This window comes from Oncorhynchus nerka, linkage group LG2 (genome assembly GCF_034236695.1).
Source record: "Oncorhynchus nerka isolate Pitt River linkage group LG2, Oner_Uvic_2.0, whole genome shotgun sequence".
In the NCBI taxonomy this organism is placed as follows: Eukaryota; Metazoa; Chordata; class Actinopteri; order Salmoniformes; family Salmonidae; genus Oncorhynchus; species Oncorhynchus nerka.
Window position 1 is genome coordinate 91,028,562 of NC_088397.1, and position 20,965 is coordinate 91,049,526.

The 20,965-nt window shown below is 45.5% G+C and overlaps 1 protein-coding gene across 1 annotated transcript in view; it reads left to right on the forward strand.

The window, feature by feature from the left end:
- The window catches only part of LOC115125417 (semaphorin-3D-like), a 158,682-nt gene that overhangs the window by 124,965 nt on the left and 12,752 nt on the right, over positions 1-20,965 (forward strand). Inside the window, exons 11-15 of the mRNA XM_065004325.1 lie at positions 89-233; positions 3,793-4,015; positions 9,803-9,891; positions 12,066-12,107; positions 18,002-18,159. Of these exons, the coding sequence (XP_064860397.1) occupies positions 89-233; positions 3,793-4,015; positions 9,803-9,891; positions 12,066-12,107; positions 18,002-18,159 (657 nt within the window). The remainder of the gene's footprint in view (positions 1-88; positions 234-3,792; positions 4,016-9,802; positions 9,892-12,065; positions 12,108-18,001; positions 18,160-20,965) is intronic.

Sequence of the window (20,965 nt, forward strand, 5' to 3'; positions counted from 1 at the left end):
GTCCCCTCCTCTCCTCTCCTCTCCTCTCCTCTCCTCTCCTCTTCTTCTCAGCATTGTAACCCCCCTCTCTGTCTCTTCTCTCCCCTAGTTCTGTCTTCAGAGGGTCAGCAGTGTGTGTCTACTCTATGGCCTCTATCAGGGCAGCCTTCAACGGTCCGTTCGCCCACAAGGAAGGGCCCGACTACCGCTGGGTGGAGTACAAGGGGAGGATCCCATATCCACGACCTGGCACTGTGAGTTTCTCAGCAGGGATGGAAGTGACAGACAGACGGATGGCCAAACAGACAGACAGGGAAGCAAGCAGAAAGAGAGACAGGCAGGCACACAGATTGACAAATCATAAAAATAAAAAAAAACATTAGATGTGCTTGATTGAGCCTTTTACAACAGAACCAATCGAAAAGTCCCAAAAGTGTAAACCCCGCCCCCCTGGCACTCCAGGCCAGCTTAAGGAAACTCTCAAAATATTTGAAAGGTTTCAAAAAGTATTTGAATCCCGATCTGGTGGCAGACAGGCAACACGTGTGTTGATTTAAACAAGCTGATTAAGCTGTTGGAAGCCAACCACTGGCTGGTTGATTATAACAAGCTGATAAAGCTGTTGGACACTAACCACTGGCTGGTTGATTATAACAAGCTGATAAAGCTGTTGGACACTAACCACTGGCTGGTTGATTATAACAAGTTGATAAAGCTGTTGGAAGCCAACCACTGGCTGGTTGATTATAACAAGTTGATAAAGCTGTTGGAAGCCAACGACTGGCTGGTTGATTTAAACAAGCTGATAAAACTGTTGGAATCTGACCGCTGGCCGGTTGATTTAACACCTCGGCTATGCATTCCCCTGGGAAGTGGTAACTTGTCAGCCAGAGGCTTCAGGGGAATGTTTAATGTGTTTTAGTGCTCTGTCGGAAGTGGCTTGATCTCACTGTTATTCTAGTCCCCCTGTTAGGGAACACTACAGGCAGTGGAGCGGCTCCTTGGATGTGCTTGATTACCGCACGCACGCACGCACGCACGCACGCACGCACGCACGCACGCACACACGCACACACACACACACACACACACACACACACACACTTCCTTGAAAGTGGTTGATTACTAGGGTCAGGGACGTCAGTGTTTTGGTTACATGATTAAAATTCAAGTGAAACAGCTTCACATCATCATCCAGGGTAATTTTAACCCCTGAGACACTGAACAGCACGCACAGAGAGAGAGTAATGGCAGCCACATTTCAAAGGAAATAATAGGAGTTTAAATGAGAGTCTGTTGCCAGTTTAAACACGACATGATGCTCATGCTTGTCATATCAGTGATTTTGTTTTGCCAGGATGGTAGGAGGAAATGACATCCACTCTGACAATTGAAGATTAAATGACCTTCCTTAGATTATATAAGTAGCTGTGCCTTGCTTGAGTGTTACAGTTTGCCATCTCCTTTGCGATCAAAGTGCTGTTGATTTGAATAATAAAACATGAAACAAAACCAGTCATCCAACTAGAACAACAATAAAAACTATAACTCTGTGATCTGTGGTCACTGTGACCTCAAGTAATACTCCTTGAATACTCCTTGAATTCTCCTTGAATAATCCTTGAATTCTCCTTGAATAATCCTTGAATTCTCCTTGAATTCTCCTTGAATTCTCCTTGAATAATCCTTGAATAATCCTTGAATTCCCCTTGAATAATCATTGAATTCCCCTTGAATAATCCTTGAATAATCCTTGAATTCCCCTTGAATAATCCTTGAATTCTCCTTGAATAATCCTTGAATAATCCTTGAATTCCCCTTGAATAATCCTTGAATTCCCCTTGAATAATCCTTTAATACTCCTTGAATAATCCTTGAATAATCCTTGAATTCCCCTTGAATAATCCTTGAATTCTCCTTGAATAATCCTTGAATAATCCTTGAATTCCCCTTGAATAATCCTTGAATTCTCCTTGAATAATCCTTGAATAATCCTTGAATTCCCCTTGAATAATCCTTGAATTCTCCTTGAATAATCCTTTAATACTCCTTGAATAATCCTTGAATTCCCCTTGAATAATCCTTGACTTCTCCTTGAATAATCCTTGAATTCTCCTTGAATAATCCTTGACATCTCCTTGAATAATCTTTATTTTCTTTTATTTCACCTTTATTTAACCAGGTAGGCTTGTTGAGAACAAGTTCTCATTCGCAACTGCGACCTGGACCAAGATAAAGCAAAGTAGTTCGACACAAACAAGAACAGAGTTACACATGGATAAAACAAACACAATCAATAATCTATATACAGCATGTGCCAATGAGGTAGGATAAGAGAGGAAAGGCAATAAATAGGCCATGGTGGTGAAGTAATTACAATTAAACACTGGAATGGTAGGATGTGCAGAAGATGAATGTGCAAGTAGAGATACTGGGGTGCAAAGGAGCAAAATAAATAAATAAATTCAGTATGGGGATGGAGTAGTTAGATGGGCTATTTACAGATGGCCTATGTACAGGTGCAATGATCTGTAAGCTGCTCTGACAGCTGGTGCTTGAAGTTAGTGAGGGAGAGTTTCCAGCTTCAGCGATTTTAGCAGTTTGTTCCATTGGCAGCAGAGAACTGGAAGGAAAGTCAGCCAAAGGAGGAATTGGATTTAGGGGTGACCAGTGAAATATATCTGCTGTAGCGCGTGCTGCGGGGTTGCTGCTATGGTGACCAGTGAACTGAGATAAGGCGGGGCTATACCTAGCAGAGACTTGGCAGTAGACTCTGCAGTAAATTGCTAATTCCCCTCCCTTTGGCAGCTCTATCTTGTCGGAAAATGTTATAGTTAGGGATGGAAATTTCAGGGTTTTTGGTGGTCTTCCTAAGCCAGGATTCAGACATGGCTAGGACATCTGGGTTGGCATAGTGTGCTAAGGCAGTGAATAAAACAAACTTGGGGAGGAGGCTTCTAATGTTAACACGCATGAAACCAAGGCTTTGACGGTTACAGAAGTCAACAAATGAGAGCGACTGGGGAATGGGAGTGGAGCTAGGCACTACTGGGCCTGGATTAACCTCTACATCACCAGAGCAACAGAGGAGGAGTAGGATAAGGGTATGGCTAAAGGCTATAAGAACTGGTCGTCTAGTAGGTTCGGAACAGAGAGTAAAAGGAGCAGGTTTCTGGGCGTGATGGAATAGATTCAAAGCATAATGTACAGACAGAGGTATGGTAGGACGTGAATACAGTGGAGGTAAACCTAGGCATAGAGTGACGACGAGAGAGATATTGCCTGTAAAAACATAATTTAAACAGGTGATGTGTGGGAGGTGGAACTGAAGGGTTAGCTAAGGCATATTGAGCAGGGCTAGAGGATCTACAGTGATATAAGACAATAATCACTAACCAGAACAGCAATGGACAAGGCATATTGACATTAGGGAGAGGCATGCATAGCCGAGTGATCATAGGGGTTCAGTGAGTAGATTAGCTGGCTAGAGACATGGCGATTCATTCAGCTAGTGGGCCGGGGCTAGCAAGTTAGCAGAAGGGCCTTAGAGGTACCTTGCGACGGAAGAAGTCTGTTGTAGCCTCCTCGTGCAGAGCCTCCTCGTGCAGAGCCTCCTCATGCAGAGCCTCCTCGTGCGGTTCCTTCGGCAGACCAGCCGTGATGGATTTAGTAGGGTTCCGTGTAGTAAAGGTGCCCATCCTTGAATACTCCTTGAATACTCCTTGAATAATCCTTGAATACTCCTTGAATAATCCTTGAATACTCCTTGAATAATCCTTGAATAAACCTTTAATTGTGATTTTCCTTCCCCAGTGTCCCAGCGAAACATATGACCCCCTCCACAAGTCTACTCGTGACTTCCCTGATGACGTAGTGAGCTTCATGAGGGGTCACCAGTTGATGTGGGAACCCATCCTTCCAATCACCCGCCGGCCTGTCTTCACCCACGTCAATGTGCCCTACACCCTACGAAGAGTAGTAGTAGACAGGGTGGATGCTGAGGATGGGCAGTATGACGTCCTACACCTGGGCACAGGTAAGAGAGTGTGAATGTGCTACACGAAGGGTACAGGGAGAAAGTGGGGCTGGGGTGTAGTGTAGGAATGAACAGTGTTCCCAACACGCTACGAAGGGTACAGGGAGAAGGTGGGGCTGGGGTGTAGTGTAGTAGTGAACAGTGTTCCCAGGGAGAAGGTGGGGCTGGGGTGTAGTGTAGTAGTGAACAGTGTTCCCAACACCCTACGAAGGGTACAGGGAGAAGGTGGGGCTGGGGTGTAGTGTAGTAGTGAACAGTGTTCCCAACACCCTACGAAGGGTACAGGGAGAGTGTGGGGCTGGGGTGTATTGTAGTAGGGAACAGTGTTCCCAACACCCTACGAAGGGTACAGGGAGAAGGTGGGGCTGGGGTGTGGTGTAGTAGTGAACAGTGTTCCCAACACCCTACGAAGGGTACAGGGAGAAGGTGGGGCTGGGGTGTGGTGTAGTAGTGAACAGTGTTCCCAACACCCTACGAAGGGTACAGGGAGAAGGTGGGGCTGGGGTGTGGTGTAGTAGTGAACAGTGTTCCCAACACCCTACGAAGGGTACAGGGAGAAGGTGGGGCTGGGGTGTAGTAGTGAACAGTGTTCCCAACACCCTACGAAGGGTACAGGTAGAAGGTGGGGCTGAGGTGTAGTAGTGAACAGTGTTCCCAACACCCTACGAAGGGTACAGGGAGAAGGTGGGGCTGGGGTGTAGTAGTGAACAGTGTTCCCAACACCCTACGAAGGGTACAGGGAGAAGGTGGGGCTGGGGTGTAGTAGTGAACAGTGTTCCCAACACCCTACGAAGGGTACAGGGAGAAGGTGGGGCTGGGGTGTAGTGTAGTAGTGAACAGTGTTCCCAACACCCTACGAAGGGTACAGGGAGAAGGTGGGGCTGGGGTGTGGTAGTGAACAGTGTTCCCAACACCCTACGAAGGGTACAGGGAGAAGGTGGGGCTGGGGTGTAGTAGTGAACAGTGTTCCCAACACCCTACGAAGGGTACAGGGAGAAGGTGGGGCTGGGGTGTAGTAGTGAACAGTGTTCCCAACACCCTACGAAGGGTGGATGCTGAGGATGGACAATATAATATACCTGGGCACATGTCAAGTAAGAGAGAAGGCTGTCATAGTGAACACAGACCAGATACCAACAGAAGGCTGTCGTAGTGAACACAGACCAGATACCAACAGAAGGCTGTCGTAGTGAACACAGACCAGATACCAACAGAAGGCTGTCGTAGTGAACACAGACCAGATACCAACAGAAGGCTGTCATAGTGAACACAGACCAGATACCAACAGAAGGCTGTCGTAGTGAACACAGACCAGATACCAACAGAAGGCTGTCGTAGTGAACACAGACCAGATACCAACAGAAGGCCGTCGTAGTGAACACAGACCAGATACCAACAGAAGGCTGTCATAGTGAACACAGACCAGATACCAACAGAAGGCTGTCGTAGTGAACACAGACCAGATACCAACAGAAGGCTGTCATAGTGAACACAGACCAGATACCAACAGTAGAGAGGGGACTGATACCAACAGTAGAGAGGGGTCTGATACCAACAGTAGAGAGGGGTCTGATACCAACAGTAGAGAGGGGACTGATACCAACAGTAGAGAGGGGACTGATACCAACAGTAGAGAGGGGACTGATACCAACAGTAGAGAGGGGACTGATACCAACAGTAGAGAGGGGACTGATACCAACAGTAGAGAGGGGACTGATACCAACAGTAGAGAGGGGTCTGATACCAACAGTAGAGAGGGGACTGATACCAACAGTAGAGAGGGGACTGATACCAACAGTAGAGAGGGGTCTGATACCAACAGTAGAGAGGGGACTGATACCAACAGTAGAGAGGGGACTGATACCAACAGTAGAGAGGGGACTGATACCAACAGTAGAGAGGGGACTGATACCAACAGTAGAGGGGACTGATACCAACAGTAGAGGGGACTGATACCAACAGTAGAGAGGGGTCTGATACCAACAGTAGAGAGGGGACTGATACCAACAGTAGAGAGGGGTCTGATACCAACAGTAGAGAGGGGACTGATACCAACAGTAGAGAGGGGACTGATACCAACAGTAGAGAGGGGACTGATACCAACAGTAGAGAGGGGTCTGATACCAACAGTAGAGAGGGGTCTGATACCAACAGTAGAGAGGGGTCTGATACCAACAGTAGAGAGGGGTCTGATACCAACAGTAGAGAGGGGTCTGATACCAACAGTAGAGAGGGGTCTGATACCAACAGTAGAGAGGGGTCTGATACCAACAGTAGAGAGGGGACTGATACCAACAGTAGAGAGGGGACTGATACCAACAGTAGAGAGGGGACTGATACCAACAGTAGAGAGGGGTCTGATACCAACAGTAGAGAGGGGTCTGATACCAACAGTAGAGAGGGGTCTGATACCTACAGTAGAGAGGGGGACTGATAGGATTTAATAGTGGCACCCTGAGTTGCACTAGCAACTGTTACACCCTGACACTACCGGGTTCCTTCACCCAGTCCCTGTCACCTCTAGGAGCTGTTAGCTTTGTCCTCAGCGCACAGAGTGGAGAGCTGTGTGTGGAGAGCTGTGTGTGTGGAGAGCTGTGTGTGTGGAGAGCTGTGTGTGTGGAGAGCTGTGTGGAGAGCTGTGTGTGTAGAGCTGTGTGTGGAGAGCTGTGTGTGGAGAGCTGTGTGTGGAGAGCTGTGTGTGGAGAGCTGTGTGTGGAGAGCTGTGTGTGGAGAGTTTGTGAATTCATTAATAAAATGAATTAAAATGTATTTTCGGGACAAATCGTCAGATGACAACCCATCTCATTTTTCTTAACTCTTTTTCTTGATCTGCGTTGTTGGTTAAAGGCTTGTAAGTAAGACATTCACTGTAAGGTCTCCTACACCGGTTTTATTCAACACGTGACACATGCAATTTGATTTGATCCCTTATGGGATTATTTGATACAAAAACAAACATTACAATAATTCACTGTGGTAATTCAGTGATCATTCTTCTTCTGGTGTTTTCTGCATTTGCTCATTGCATAAAGAGTGAAATCAATACATAATTATAAATAAGGTTATTGAAACAATTACATCCCTAGAGCAGTAAAATAATACACATACAGTAGCAGTCCAAAGTTTGGACACCTACTCATTCAAGGGTTTTTCATTATTTTTTAAAACTTTTTTCTATATTGTAGAATAACAGTGAAGACATCAAAACTATGAAATGACACATGGAATCATGGAGTAACAAAAAAAAGCAACAAATAAATAAGTAACAAGTAAATATATTTTATATTTGAGATTATTCAAATAGCCACCCTTTGCCTTGATGAAAGCTTTGCACATTCTTGGCATTCTCTCAACCAGCTTCATGAGGTAGTCACCTGGAATGCATTTCAATTAAGAAGGTGTGCTTTCTTAAAAGTTAATTTGGACAATTTCTTTCCTTCTTAATGCGTTTGAGCTTATCAGTTGTGTTGTGACAAGGTAGGGGGGTAAACAGAAGATAGTCCTATTTGGTAAAAGACCAAGTCCATATTATGGCAAGAAAAGCTCAAATAAGTAAAGAGAAACGACAGTCCATCATTACTTTAAGACATAAAGGTCAGTCAATACGGAAAATTTCAAGAATTTTGAAAGTTTCTTCAACAGTCGCAAAAATCATCAAGCGTTATGATGAAACTGGTTCTCATGAGGACCGCCACAGGAAAGGAAGACCCAGAATTACCTCTGCTGCGGAGGGTAAGTTAGAGTTACCAGCCTCCGAGATTGCTGCCCAAATAAATGCTTCACAGAGTGTAAGTAACAGACACATCTCAACATCAACTGTTCAGAGGAGACTGCGTGAATCAGACCTTCATGGTTGAATTGCTGCAAAGAAACCACTACTAAAGGACACCAATAAGAAGAAGAGACTTGCTTGGGCCAAGAAACATGAGCAATGGACATTAGACCAGTGGAAATTTGTCCATTGGTCTGGAGTTCAAATTTGAGATTTTTGGTTCCAATCTCTGTGTCTTTGCCACAGTAAAATATGGAGGAGGAGGTGGTATGGTGTGGAGGTGCTTTGCTAGTGACACTGTGATTTATTTAGAATTCTGGGCACACTTAACCAGCATGGCTACCACAGCATTCTGCAGTGATACGCCATCCATCTGGTTTGGGCAAAGTGGGATGATCATTTGTTTTTCAACAGGACAATGACCCCAAAACACACCTCCAGGCTGTGTAAGGGCTATTTGACCAAGAAGGAGAGTGATGGAGTGCTGCATCAGATGACCTGGCCTCTACAATCACCCGACCTCAACCCAGTTGAGATTGTTGGTGTTGAGTCGGACCACAGAGTGAAGGAAAAGCAGCCAACAAGTGCTCAGCATATGTGGGAACTCCTTCCTTCAAGACTGTAGGAAAAGCATTCCAGATGAAGCTGGTTGAGAGAATTCCTAGTGTGTGCAAAGCTGTCATTGAGGCAAAGTTTGGCTATTGGAATATAAATATAAAATATGTTTGAATTTGTTTAACCCTTTTTTGGTTACTACATGACTCCATATGTGTTATTTCATAGTGTTGATGTCTTCTCTATTATTCTACAATGTAGAAAATAGTAAAAATATAGAAAAACCCTTGAATGAGTAGGTGTGTCTAACATACATAACATATACAGTTAACATGTGTTTAGAGTGTGTGTGTGTGCAGAGTGTGTGTGCAGAGTGTGTGTGTAGAGTGTGTGTGTGTGTGTTTGCAGAGGGGTGTCTGTCTTAAAATGATTCACTTAGAATAGGGTAAAGTTCAAGACACACACACACACACACACACACACAGAGGACTGGCAGTGTTGGTTCTTCACGATAATGTCAGGATGGTCCCAGGGCGGGGAGTCATTATCCTGGGGAAAGGGTTACCGTGGGAACTTTCCTGTGGCTCAACAACTAATCTACGTCTGAGACTGATGAACCAGGCCATGTTGGGCTCCAACGGCCCAGCTCACCTTAGTGTGATCACTGTTCCGTAGCCCTGCACTCTGACATTCAATCCTCTCTGTCTGAACCCTGGTGGATCTCAGAGTCAAGACTCTGCTGTTGGTCGGCAATCATCAGATCAACAGGCTTCAGTTTTGAGTATTTTCCATTGAGATTCTCATCACTTGAATTAAAGCATAGTGAATTGTGTCCGTATTATGAGTGTGGCTAATCAAGGCAAGCGAATGTCTGGTGAGATGAATGGAATCCTGTGATTTACTAGCATTAGCACTAAGACACGGAGTCATTCATCAAGCTGAGGTAGATAGCTGAGCTCTCTCTGTCTGAAGGCTCTCCTCTTGGTGGGAACGTTGCTATGACCTCTGGTCACCCATTGAGGTTAAATATTTTAAAGTCAGTCAGGCAGGTTGGTCAGACAGGGTGGTTAGTCAGTCAGGCAGGTTGGTCAGACAGGGTGGTTAGTCAGGCAGGTTGGTCAGACAGGGTGGTTAGTCAGGCAGGTTGGTCAGACAGGGTGGTTAGTCAGTCAGGCAGGTTGGTCAGACAGGGTGGTTAGTCAGGCAGGTTGGTCAGACAGGGTGGTTAGTCAGGCAGGTTGGTCAGACAGGGTGGTTAGTCAGGCAGAGTGGTTAGTCAGTCAGGCAGGTTGGTCAGACAGGGTGGTTGCTATGACATAGGGACTTTTAACCCACCGTTTTCATTTGACGGTAACTTGCTGTATAAGACATCAAGTGTAATTTGTTGTTGTTACCTGCGTAGGAAAATCATATACACACCTGTCGCTCAGTTACTTCCTGCTTTTCTCCCTCCTCTTCAGATGATGGCAAGGTGCTAAAAGTGGTGTCTGTCCCCAAAGACAACTGGGAGACTGAGGAGATCATTCTGGAGGAGCTGATTGTCTTTCAGGTGAGATGCCTGCTAGGGTTTAATTAACCATAACATCTTCTCTGCTGTGTTCTACTACCAACCAAAGTTGGGGTCAATTCATTCCATTTCAATACCTCTCAATTCAGGAAGGACACTGAAATTACAATTACAATCTTCTTCAATCCTTTTCAATGAAGAATATGTAGATTTTGAATGTGGTTTATTTTATGAATTGAATTTAAATGGAATTGACCCCCAACCCTTTTACCAACTCAGACGATTAAACTGCTAAAGTTTCAACTTCAGGAGGAATAGAAAGTACATCTGAAATAGGCCCAGTCCAGAAACATTTACTGTACCTCACAGGAAGTACATCTGAAATAGGCCCAGTCCAGAAACATTTACTGTACCTCACAGGAAGTACATCTGAAATAGGCCCAGTCCAGAAACATTTACTGTACCTCACAGGAAGTACATCTGAAATAGGCCCAGTCCAGAAACATTTACTGTACCTCACAGGAAGTACATCTGAAATAGGCCCAGTCCGGAAACATTTACTGTACCTCACAGGAAGTACATGTAGATCTGACAGAAATGAATAGGTAATAGTAGCTCTACCTTGTCCTCTGATAGACTATGTTAGAATTATAGACTGCTAGCAATTTGATAGACTAATAGGAAATTCCACCATAGTATGCCAATCAAATTCTCTCAGATCTACAGGAGTTCCTAGGGGTAAGGACTAGGAGATAAGGCCTAGTGGTAGGGACTAGGAGATAAGGCCTAGGGGCTAGGAGATAAGGCCTAGGGGTAGGGACTAGGAGATAAGGCCTAGAGACTAGGAGACAAGGCCTAGGAGTAGGAACTAGGAGACAAGGCCTAGGGGTAGGGACTAGGATATAAGGCCTAGGGACTAGGAGACAAGGCCTAGGGGTAGGAACTAGGAGACAAGGCCTAGGGGTAGGGACTAGGAGATAAGGCCTAGGTACTAGGAGATAAGGCCTAGGGGTAGGGACTATGAGATAATGCCTAGGGGCTAGGAGATAAAGCCTAGGAACTAGGCATTAAGGCCTGGGGGCATGGAGATGACCTGCCTGCCGTGTCATCTGTTCTGAGATCTGCACTGACTGTTGTTTCCATTGGGGCAATCACATACTTGACCAAAATAACCAACTAACCCCCTAAGAGGAAAAGCAGATACAGACCCATTTTTTCCCAGGGTCTCCCAAATAAATAGACAGACTATCTCCTATTAGGGAAGAAGAGAACAGGGAGCGAAGTGTGGAACAACAACAACACAGGACAAGATGGCCGTGTGTATTTGTTGGAGTTAAGCTGCATAATCCTCTCTTAACAAACAAGAGGATGAATGTCAGGGCCAGTATTCACAGTCAGAGTCTCAGAGTAGGAGACGTTGATCTAGGAATCCGGTTTTTGCCTTTCATAATGAATAAGATCCTATGGACACGGGGACCTGATCTTTGTGAATACGTGCTCCGACTAAGACAAAAACCTGACCGTATCCTCGTTGGATAGGGTTGAACCACAAACATACTTATACATGACATCATTGGGTTTAACATGGGAGGTTTTAGGGGGGAGGGTTGACTTCGATATGACCTGGCAGTGTCAGGCCTTGGGTAGGATGTTAACCACATAGCTCATTAGACTGGGTTGGGGTTAATACACAGAGTTTGAGAGTGGCAATGAGTCTTCCTGAGGGAAGAACTGAGGTCCGTGTGTGTGTGTCAGCATGTGTGTGTGTGTGTGTGTGTGTCTCAGTGCGTGTGTGAGAGTTAGCTAGCTAGCTAAGAGAATGTGTGTGTGTGCGTGAGTGTGTGTGTGGCCTGCGCCTGGCAGAGAGTTAGCTAGCTAGCTAAGAGAATGTGTGTATGTGAGGAGACATATGATAGCAAGGTTATCGTCCCCATCCCTCTAAAGGCTATCTGAATAGGATGCAGCTCACTTGGACTGTCAGGGGTCACTGACTCCCAATGACACCATGTTTAAATGAACCTCTGCGATGATGTTGGTAATGGTGAGCCTTGGTATGTGGATTCTCTAGAGCAGAACACACACACACACACACACGCACACACACGCGTGGACACATCCGTACACACACACACACACACGTGCACACACACACACACAAAATATTGTCTTGTGTGATGTCGACCTGTGTGTTAAACCATTGTGTTCTGATCCTGCAGACTCAGGCCCCCATCCTTAACATGGAGCTGTCTACCAAAAGAGTAAGTCTGCTGTGTGCGAGTGTGTGTGTGTACGCGTGTGTACGTGTGTGTACGTGTGTGTGGGTGGTCATCCTCAGTTAATAGTAAATGTAGCAGTAACATACCATTCCAGTAATGATTACAAACAAATAGATGATTGATTTGCGTATAGGAACTGTTTACACATAGTTTCTCCAGCAGTAGACTCCTCTCAGAGTACGTTGGGAAGAGACATCAAATCCAGATTCTATGTGTAAATGTTTTAAATACATCAAATCACATTACATTTTATTGTCACATGCGTCGATAAATGCTTACTTTACAAACCCTTAACCAACAACGCAGTTTTACATTTACATTTACATTTAAGTCATTTAGCAGACGCTCTTATCCAGAGCGACTTACAAATTGGTGCTTTCACCTTATGACATCCAGTGGAACAGCCACTTTACAATAGTGCATCTAGGTCTTTTAAGGGGGGAGGGGAGAAGGATTACTTTATCCTATCCTAGGTATTCCTTAGAGGTGGGGTTTCAGGTGTCTCCGGAAGGTGGTGATTGACTCCGCTGTCCTGGCGTCGTGAGGGAGTTTGTTCCACCATTGGGGGGCCAGAGCAGCGAACAGTTTTGACTGGGCTGAGCGGGAACTGTACTTCCTCAGTGGTAGGGAGGCGAGCAGGCCAGAGGTGGATGAACGCAGTGCCCTTGTTTGGGTGTAGGGCCTGATCAGAGCCTGGAGGTAGTGAGGTGCCGTTCCCCTCACAGCTCCGTAGGCAAGCACCATGGTCTTGTAGCGGATGCGAGCTTCAACTGGAAGCCAGTGGAGAGCGGAGGAGCGGGGTGACGTGAGAGAACTTGGGAAGGTTGAACACCAGACGGGCTGCGGCGTTCTGGATGAGTTGTAGGGGTTTAATGGCACAGGCAGGGAGCCCAGCCAACAGCGAGTTGCAGTAATCCAGACGGGAGATGACAAGTGCCTGGATTAGGACCTGCGCCGCTTCCTGTGTGAGGCAGGGTCGTACTCTGCGGATGTTGTAGAGCATGAACCTACAGGAACGGGCCACCGCCTTGATGTTATTTGAGAACGACAGGGTGTTGTCCAGGATCACGCCAAGGTTCTTAGCGCTCTGGGACGAGGACACAATGGAGTTGTCAACCGTGATGGCGAGATCATGGAACGGGCAGTCCTTCCCGGGAGGAAGAGCAGCTCCGTCTTGCCGAGGTTCAGCTTGAGGTGATGATCCGTCATCCACACTGATATGTCTGCCAGACATGCAGAGATGCGATTCGCCACCTGGTCGTCAGAAGGGGGAAAGGAGAAGATTAATTGTGTGTCGTCTGCATAGCAATGATAGGAGAGACCATGTGAGGTTATGACAGAGCCAAGTGACTTGGTGTATAGCGAGAATAGGAGAGGGCCTAGAACAGAGCCCTGGGGGACACCAGTGGTGAGAGCACGTGGTGAGGAGACGGATTCTCGCCACGCCACCTGGTAGGAGCGACCTGTCAGGTAGGACGCAATCCAAGCGTGGGCCGCGCCGGAGATGCCCAACTCGGAGAGGGTGGAGAGGAGGATCTGATGGTTCACAGTATCGAAGGCAGCCGATAGGTCTAGAAGGATGAGAGCAGAGGAGAGAGAGTTAGCTTTAGCAGTGCGGAGCGCCTCCGTGATACAGAGAAGAGCAGTCTCAGTTGAATGACTAGTCTTGAAACCTGACTGATTTGGATCAAGAAGGTCATTCTGAGAGAGATAGCGGGAGAGCTGGCCAAGGACGGCACGTTCAAGAGTTTTGGAGAGAAAAGAAAGAAGGGATACTGGTCTGTAGTTGTTGACATCGGAGGGATCGAGTGTAGGTTTTTCAGAAGGGGTGCAACTCTCGCTCTCTTGAAGACGGGAGGGACGTAGCCAGCGGTCAGGGATGAGTTGATGAGCGAGGTGAGGTAAGGGAGAAGGTCCCCGGAGATGGTCTGGAGAAGAGAGGAGGGGATAGGGTCAAGCGGGCAGGTTGTTGGGCGGCCGGCCGTCACAAGACGCGAGATGTCATCTGGAGAGAGAGGGGAGAAAGAGGTCAGAGCACAGGGTAGGGCAGTGTGAGCAGAACCAGCGGTGTCGTTTGACTTAGCAAACGAGGATCGGATGTCGTCGACCTTCTTTTCAAAATGGTTGACGAAGTCATCTGCAGAGAGGGAGGAGGGGGGAGGGGAGGAGGATTCAAGAGGGAGGAGAAGGTGGCAAAGAGCTTCCTAGGGTTAGAGGCAGATGCTTGGAATTTAGAGTGGTAGAAAGTGGCTTTAGCAGCAGAGACAGAGGAGGAAAATGTAGAGAGGAGGGAGTGAAAGGATGCCAGGTCTGCAGGGAGGCGAGTTTTCCTCCATTTCCGCTCGGCTGCCCGGAGCCCTGTTCTGTGAGCTCGCAATGAGTCGTCGAGCCACGGAGCGGGAGGGGAGGACCGAGCCGGCCTGGAGGATAGGGGACATAGAGAGTCAAAGGATGCAGAAAGGGAGGAGAGGAGGGTTGAGGAGGCAGAATCAGGAGATAGGTTGGAGAAGGTTTGAGCAGAGGGAAGAGATGATAGGATGGAAGAGGAGAGAGTAGCGGGGGAGAGAGAGCGAAGGTTGGGACGGCGCGATACCATCCGAGTAGGGGCAGTGTGGGAAGTGTTGGATGAGAGCGAGAGGGAAAAGGATACAAGGTAGTGGTCGGAGACTTGGAGGGGAGTTGCAATGAGGTTAGTGGAGGAACAGCATCTAGTAAAGATGAGGTCGAGCGTATTGCCTGCCTTGTGAGTAGGGGGGAAGGTGAGAGGGTGAGGTCAAAAGAGGAGAGGAGTGGAAAGAAGGAGGCAGAGAGGAATGAGTCAAAGGTAGACGTGGGGAGGTTAAAGTCGCCCAGAACTGTGAGAGGTGAGCCGTCCTCAGGAAAGGAGCTTATCAAGGCATCAAGCTCATTGATGAACTCTCCGAGGGAACCTGGAGGGCGATAAATGATAAGGATGTTAAGCTTGAAAGGGCTGGTAACTGTGACAGCATGGAATTCAAAGGAGGCGATAGACAGATGGGTAAGGGGAGAAAGAGAGAATGACCACTTGGGAGAGATGAGGATCCGGTGCCACCACCCCGCTGACCAGAAGCTCTCGGGGTGTGCGAGAGCACGTGGGCGGACGAAGAGAGAGCAGTAGGAGTAGCGGTGTTGTCTGTGGTGATCCATGTTTCCGTCAGAGCCAAGAAGTCGAGGGACTGGAGGGAGACATAGGCTGAGATGAACTCTGCCTTGTTGGCCGCAGATCGGCAGTTCCAGAGGCTACCGGAGACCTGGAACTCCACGTGGGTCGTGCGCGCTGGGACCACCAGATTAGGGTGGCTGCGGCCATGCGGTGTGGAGCGTTTGTATGGTCTGTGCAGAGAGGAGAGAACAGGGATAGACAGACACATAGTTGACAGGCTAGAGAAGAGGCTACGCTAATGCAGAGGAGATTGGAATGACAAGTGGACTACACGTCTCGAATGTTCAGAAAGTTAAGCTTACGTAGCAAGAATCTAATTGACTAAAATGATTAAAATGATAGAGTACTGCTGGGGTAGGCTAGCTGCGTTGTTGACACTACCCTAATCAAGTCGTACCGTTGAGTGTGAAGTTTCTACAATGCTGCTTATCGGGAGCTAGCTGGCTAGCTAGCAGTGTTGGTTACGTTACGTTGTGTAGGAGAACGACAATAGCTGGCTAGCTAACCTAGAAAATCGCTCTAGACTACACAATTAGTTCAAGAAATATAGTTAGAATATATTTACTAAATAAACTAAAGTAAAAAATATAATAATAAAAAGGTAACACAATAAAATATCAATTATTTATTTTACCTTTATTTATCAAGGCAAGTCAGTTAAGAACAAATTCTTATTTTCAATGACTGCCTAGGAACAGTGGGTTAACTGGTCTAGGAACAGTGGGTTAACTGGTCTAGGAAGAGTGGGTTAGGGGATTTGAACTTTCAGTTACTAGTCCAACACTCTAACCACTAGGCTACCCTGCCGCCCCAATAATGAGGCTATATACAGCAGGGGGGTACTGGTTAGTTAAGGTGATTTGTACATGTACAGTAGGTAGGGGTAAAGTGACTATAGATAATAACAAAAGAGAAGCAGCACTGTAAAACAAAGGGGCGATGAGTCAAATGAACCAGTCTGGGTCATTTGATTAAATACTCAGCAGTCTAATGGCTTGGGGGTAGATACTCTTTGAAGAGGTAGGGTTTCAGAGGTTTTCGGGAAGATGGACAGGGACTCTGCTGCTTCCACCATTGGGGGTGACAGGACAGAGAAAAGCTTTGGCTGGGCTGAGCGGGAGCTGCCCTCCTGTAGGGGCGGGAGGGTCAAGAGACCAGAGATGGCAGAATGGAGTGCTCGGGTTGGAGTGTAGTGTTTGAGCATAGCCTGAAGGTAGGGAGGGGCAGTTCCTCTTGCTGTTCCATAGCTAAGCACCATAGTCTTCTAGTGGATGTGAACTTGGACTGGAAGTCAGTGGAGTGTACGGAGGAGCGGAGTGGGAGAACTTGGGAAGGTTGAACACCATGTCAGCATTCTGGATAAGTTGCAGGGGTTTGATGACAAACAGAGAGTTGCAGTAGTTCAGACGGGAGATGACAAGTGCCTGGATTAGGACCTGTGTCTCTTCCTGTGTGAGGAAGGGTTGTCCTCTACAGATGTTGTAGAGCATGAACCTGCAGGAGCGAATCACTGCTTTGATGTTTGCAGAGAACGACAGGGATCACTCCAAGGTTCTTAGCACTCTGGGAGGGGGACACCGTGGAGTTGTCAACCTTGATGGGGAGGTCTTTGAGCAGGCAGGTCTTCCCTGGGAGGAAGAGCCTGAGATGCCCAGCCCTGAGAGGGTGGAGAGGAGGCAGAGCCTGAGACGCCCAGCCCTGAGAGGGTGGAGAGGAGGCAGAGCCTGAGACGCCCAGCCCTGAGAGGGAGGAGAGGAGGCAGAGCCTGAGACGCCCAGCCCTGAGAGGGTGGAGAGGAGGCAGAGCCTGAGACGCCCAGCCCTGAGAGGGTGGAGAGGAGGCAGAGCCTGAGACGCCCAGCACTGAGAGGGTGGAGAGGAGGCAGAGCCTGAGACGCCCAGCCCTGAGAGGGTGGAGAGGAGGCAGAGCCTGAGACGCCCAGCCCTGAGAGGGTGGAGAGGAGGCAGAGCCTGAGACGCCCAGCCCTGAGAGGGAGGAGAGGAGGCAGAGCCTGAGACGCCCAGCCCTGAGAGGGTGGAGAGGAGGCAGAGCCTGAGACGCCCAGCCCTGAGAGGGAGGAGAGGAGGCAGAGCCTGAGACGCCCAGCCCTGAGAGGGTGGAGAGGAGGCAGAGCCTGAGACGCCCAGCCCTGAGAGGGTGGAGAGGAGGCAGAGCCTGAGACGCCCAGCCCTGAGAGGGTGGAGAGGAGGCAGAGCCTGAGACGCCCAGCCCTGAGAGGGTGGAGAGGAGGCAGAGCCTGAGACGCCCAGCCCTGAGAGGGTGGAGAGGAGGCAGAGCCTGAGACGCCCAGCCCTGAGAGGGTGGAGAGGAGGCAGAGCCTGAGACGCCCAGCCCTGAGAGGGTGGAGAGGAGGCAGAGCCTGAGACGCCCAGCCCTGAGAGGGTGGAGAGGAGGCAGAGCCTGAGACGCCCAGCCCTGAGAGGGAGGAGAGGAGGCAGAGCCTGAGACGCCCAGCACTGAGAGGGTGGAGAGGAGGCAGAGCCTGAGACGCCCAGCCCTGAGAGGGTGGAGAGGAGGCAGAGCCTGAGACGTCCAGCCCTGAGAGGGTGTAGAGGAGGATCTTTACTGTGGCACTTTTAGCAGCACTATGACAATTCAATAGGAATCAATTACATTAATTAAAAGTACATTCAATTGAGTTAAATCCTCTCCCCTGTTTGTGTGTCTACAGCAACAGGTGTATGTGAGCAGTGACGAGGGAGTGGTCCAGTTACCACTGCAGCGGTGTGAGCTGTACGGTAGAGACTGTGCTGACTGCTGTCTGGCCAGAGACCCTTACTGTGCCTGGGATGGGAACACATGCAACCGATACTTCACCAGCAACAAGAGGTAACTACTCTACTTAGTTTAAAAGGGCAACACAGCAATATTGATCTCCACATCCAGTCTTTTTACTATTATAGTAGAAAACCAATAACATCAAACATACAATTTAACATAACAATAACATCTAACATTTAAGAGTCTTGCTATTATCTTATTACTGTGTTAAAGAAAGACACAATAAAAGACACAACATAAATGTAACATATGTATAATAAAGTATCGTTGTGTTGTATTGTATTTTATTGTATCATGTTGTATTGTGTTGTATCATGTTGTGTTGTATCATGTTGTATTGTATCATGTTGTATTGTATCATGTTGTATTGTATCATGTTGTATTGTATCATGTTGTATTGTATCATGTTGTATTGTATCATGTTGTATTGTATCATGTTGTATTGTATCATGTTGTATTGTATCATGTTGTGTTGTATTGTATCATGTTGTATTGTATCATGTTGTGTTGTATCATGTTGTGTTGTATCATGTTGTATTGTATCATGTTGTATTGTATCATGTTGTATTGTATCATGTTGTATTGTATTGTGTCATGTTGTATTGTATCATGTTGTATTGTATCATGCTGTGTTGTATCATGTTGTATTGTATCATGTTGTATTGTATCATGTTGTATTGTATCATGTTGTATTGTATCATGTTGTGTTGTATTGTGTCATGTTGTATTGTATCATGTTGTATTGTATCATGCTGTGTTGTATCATGTTGTATTGTATCATGCTGTGTTGTATCATATTGTATCATGTTGTATCATGTTGTATTGTATCATGTTGTATTGTATTGTGTTGTATTGTATCATGTTGTATTGTATCATGTTGTATTGTATCATGTTGTATTGTATCATGCTGTGTTGTATCATATTGTATCATGTTGTATCATGTTGTATTGTATCATGCTGTGTTGTATCATATTGTATCATGTTGTATCATGTTGTATTGTATCATGTTGTATTGTATTGTGTTGTATTGTATCATGTTGTATTGTATCATGTTGTATTGTATCATGTTGTATTGTATCATGCTGTGTTGTATCATATTGTATCATGTTGTATCATGTTGTATTGTATCATGTTGTATTGTATTGTGTTGTATTGTATCATGTTGTATTGTATCATGTTGTATTGTATCATGTTGTATCATGTTGTATTGTATCATGTTGTATTGTATTGTGTTGTATTGTATCATGTTGTATCATGTTGTATTGTATCATGTTGTATTGTATCATGTTGTATTGTATCATGTTGTGTTGTATTGTATCATGTTGTATCATGTTGTATTGTATCATGTTGTGTTGTATTGTATCATGTTGTGTTGTATTGTATCATGTTGTATCATGTTGTATTGTATCATGTTGTATTGTATCATGTTGTATCATGTTGTATTGTATCATGTTGTATTGTATCATGTTGTGTTGTATTGTATCATGTTGTATCATGTTGTATTGTATCATGTTGTATTGTATCATGTTGTATTGTATTGTATTGTGTCATATTGTATCGTGTTGTATCGTGTTGTATCGTGTTGTATCATGTTGTATTGTATCATGTTGTATTGTATCATGTTGTGTTGTATTGTATTGTATTGTATTGTATTGTGTCATATTGTATCGTGTTGTATCGTGTTGTATCATGTTGTATCATGTTGTATTGTATCATGTTGTATTGTATCATGTTGTGTTGTATTGTATCATGTTGTATCATGTTGTATTGTATCATGTTGTATTGTATCATGTTGTATCATGTTGTATTGTATCATGTTGTATCATGTTGTATCATGTTGTATCATGTTGTATTGTATCATGTTGTATCATGTTGTATTGTATCATGTTGTATCATGTTGTATTGTATCATGTTGTATTGTATCATGTTGTGTTGTATTGTATCATGTTGTATTGTATCATGTTGTGTTGTATTGTATCATGTTGTGTTGTATTGTATCATGTTGTGTTGTGTTGTATCATGTTGTGTTGTGTTGTATCATGTTGTGTTGTATTGTATCATGTTGTGTTGTATTGTATCATGTTGTGTTGTATCATGTTGTATTGTGTTGTATTGTGTTGTATTGTATCATGTTGTGTTGTATTGTATCATGTTGTGTTGTATTGTATCATGTTGTGTTGTATTGTATCATGTTGTGTTGTATTGTATCATGTTGTATTGTATCATGTTGTGTTGTATTGTATCATGTTGTATTGTATCATGTTGTATTGTATCATGTTGTATTGTATCATGTTGTATTGTATCATGTTGTGTTGTATTGTATCATGTTGTGTTGTATCATGTTGTATTGTATTGTATCATGTTGTGTTGTATTGTATCATGTTGTATTGTATCATGTTGTGTTGTATTGTATCATGTTGTATTGTATCGTGTTGTATTGTATCATGTTGTATTGTATCATGTTGTGTTGTATTGTATCATGTTGTGTTGTATTGTATCATGTTGTATTGTATCATGTTGTGTTGTATTGTATCATGTTGTGTTGTATTGTATCATGTTGTGTTGTATCATGTTGTGTTGTATTGTATCGTATTGTATCATGTTGTATTGTATCATGTTGTATTGTATCATGTTGTATTGTATCATGTTGTATTGTATCATGTTGTATTGTATCATGTTGTATTGTATCATGTTGTATTGTATCATGTTGTGTTGTATTGTATCATGTTGTATTGTATCATGTTGTATTGTATCATGTTGTGTTGTATCATGTTGTATTGTATTGTATCATGTTGTATTGTATCATGTTGTGTTGTATTGTATCATGTTGTATTGTATCATGTTGTGTTGTATC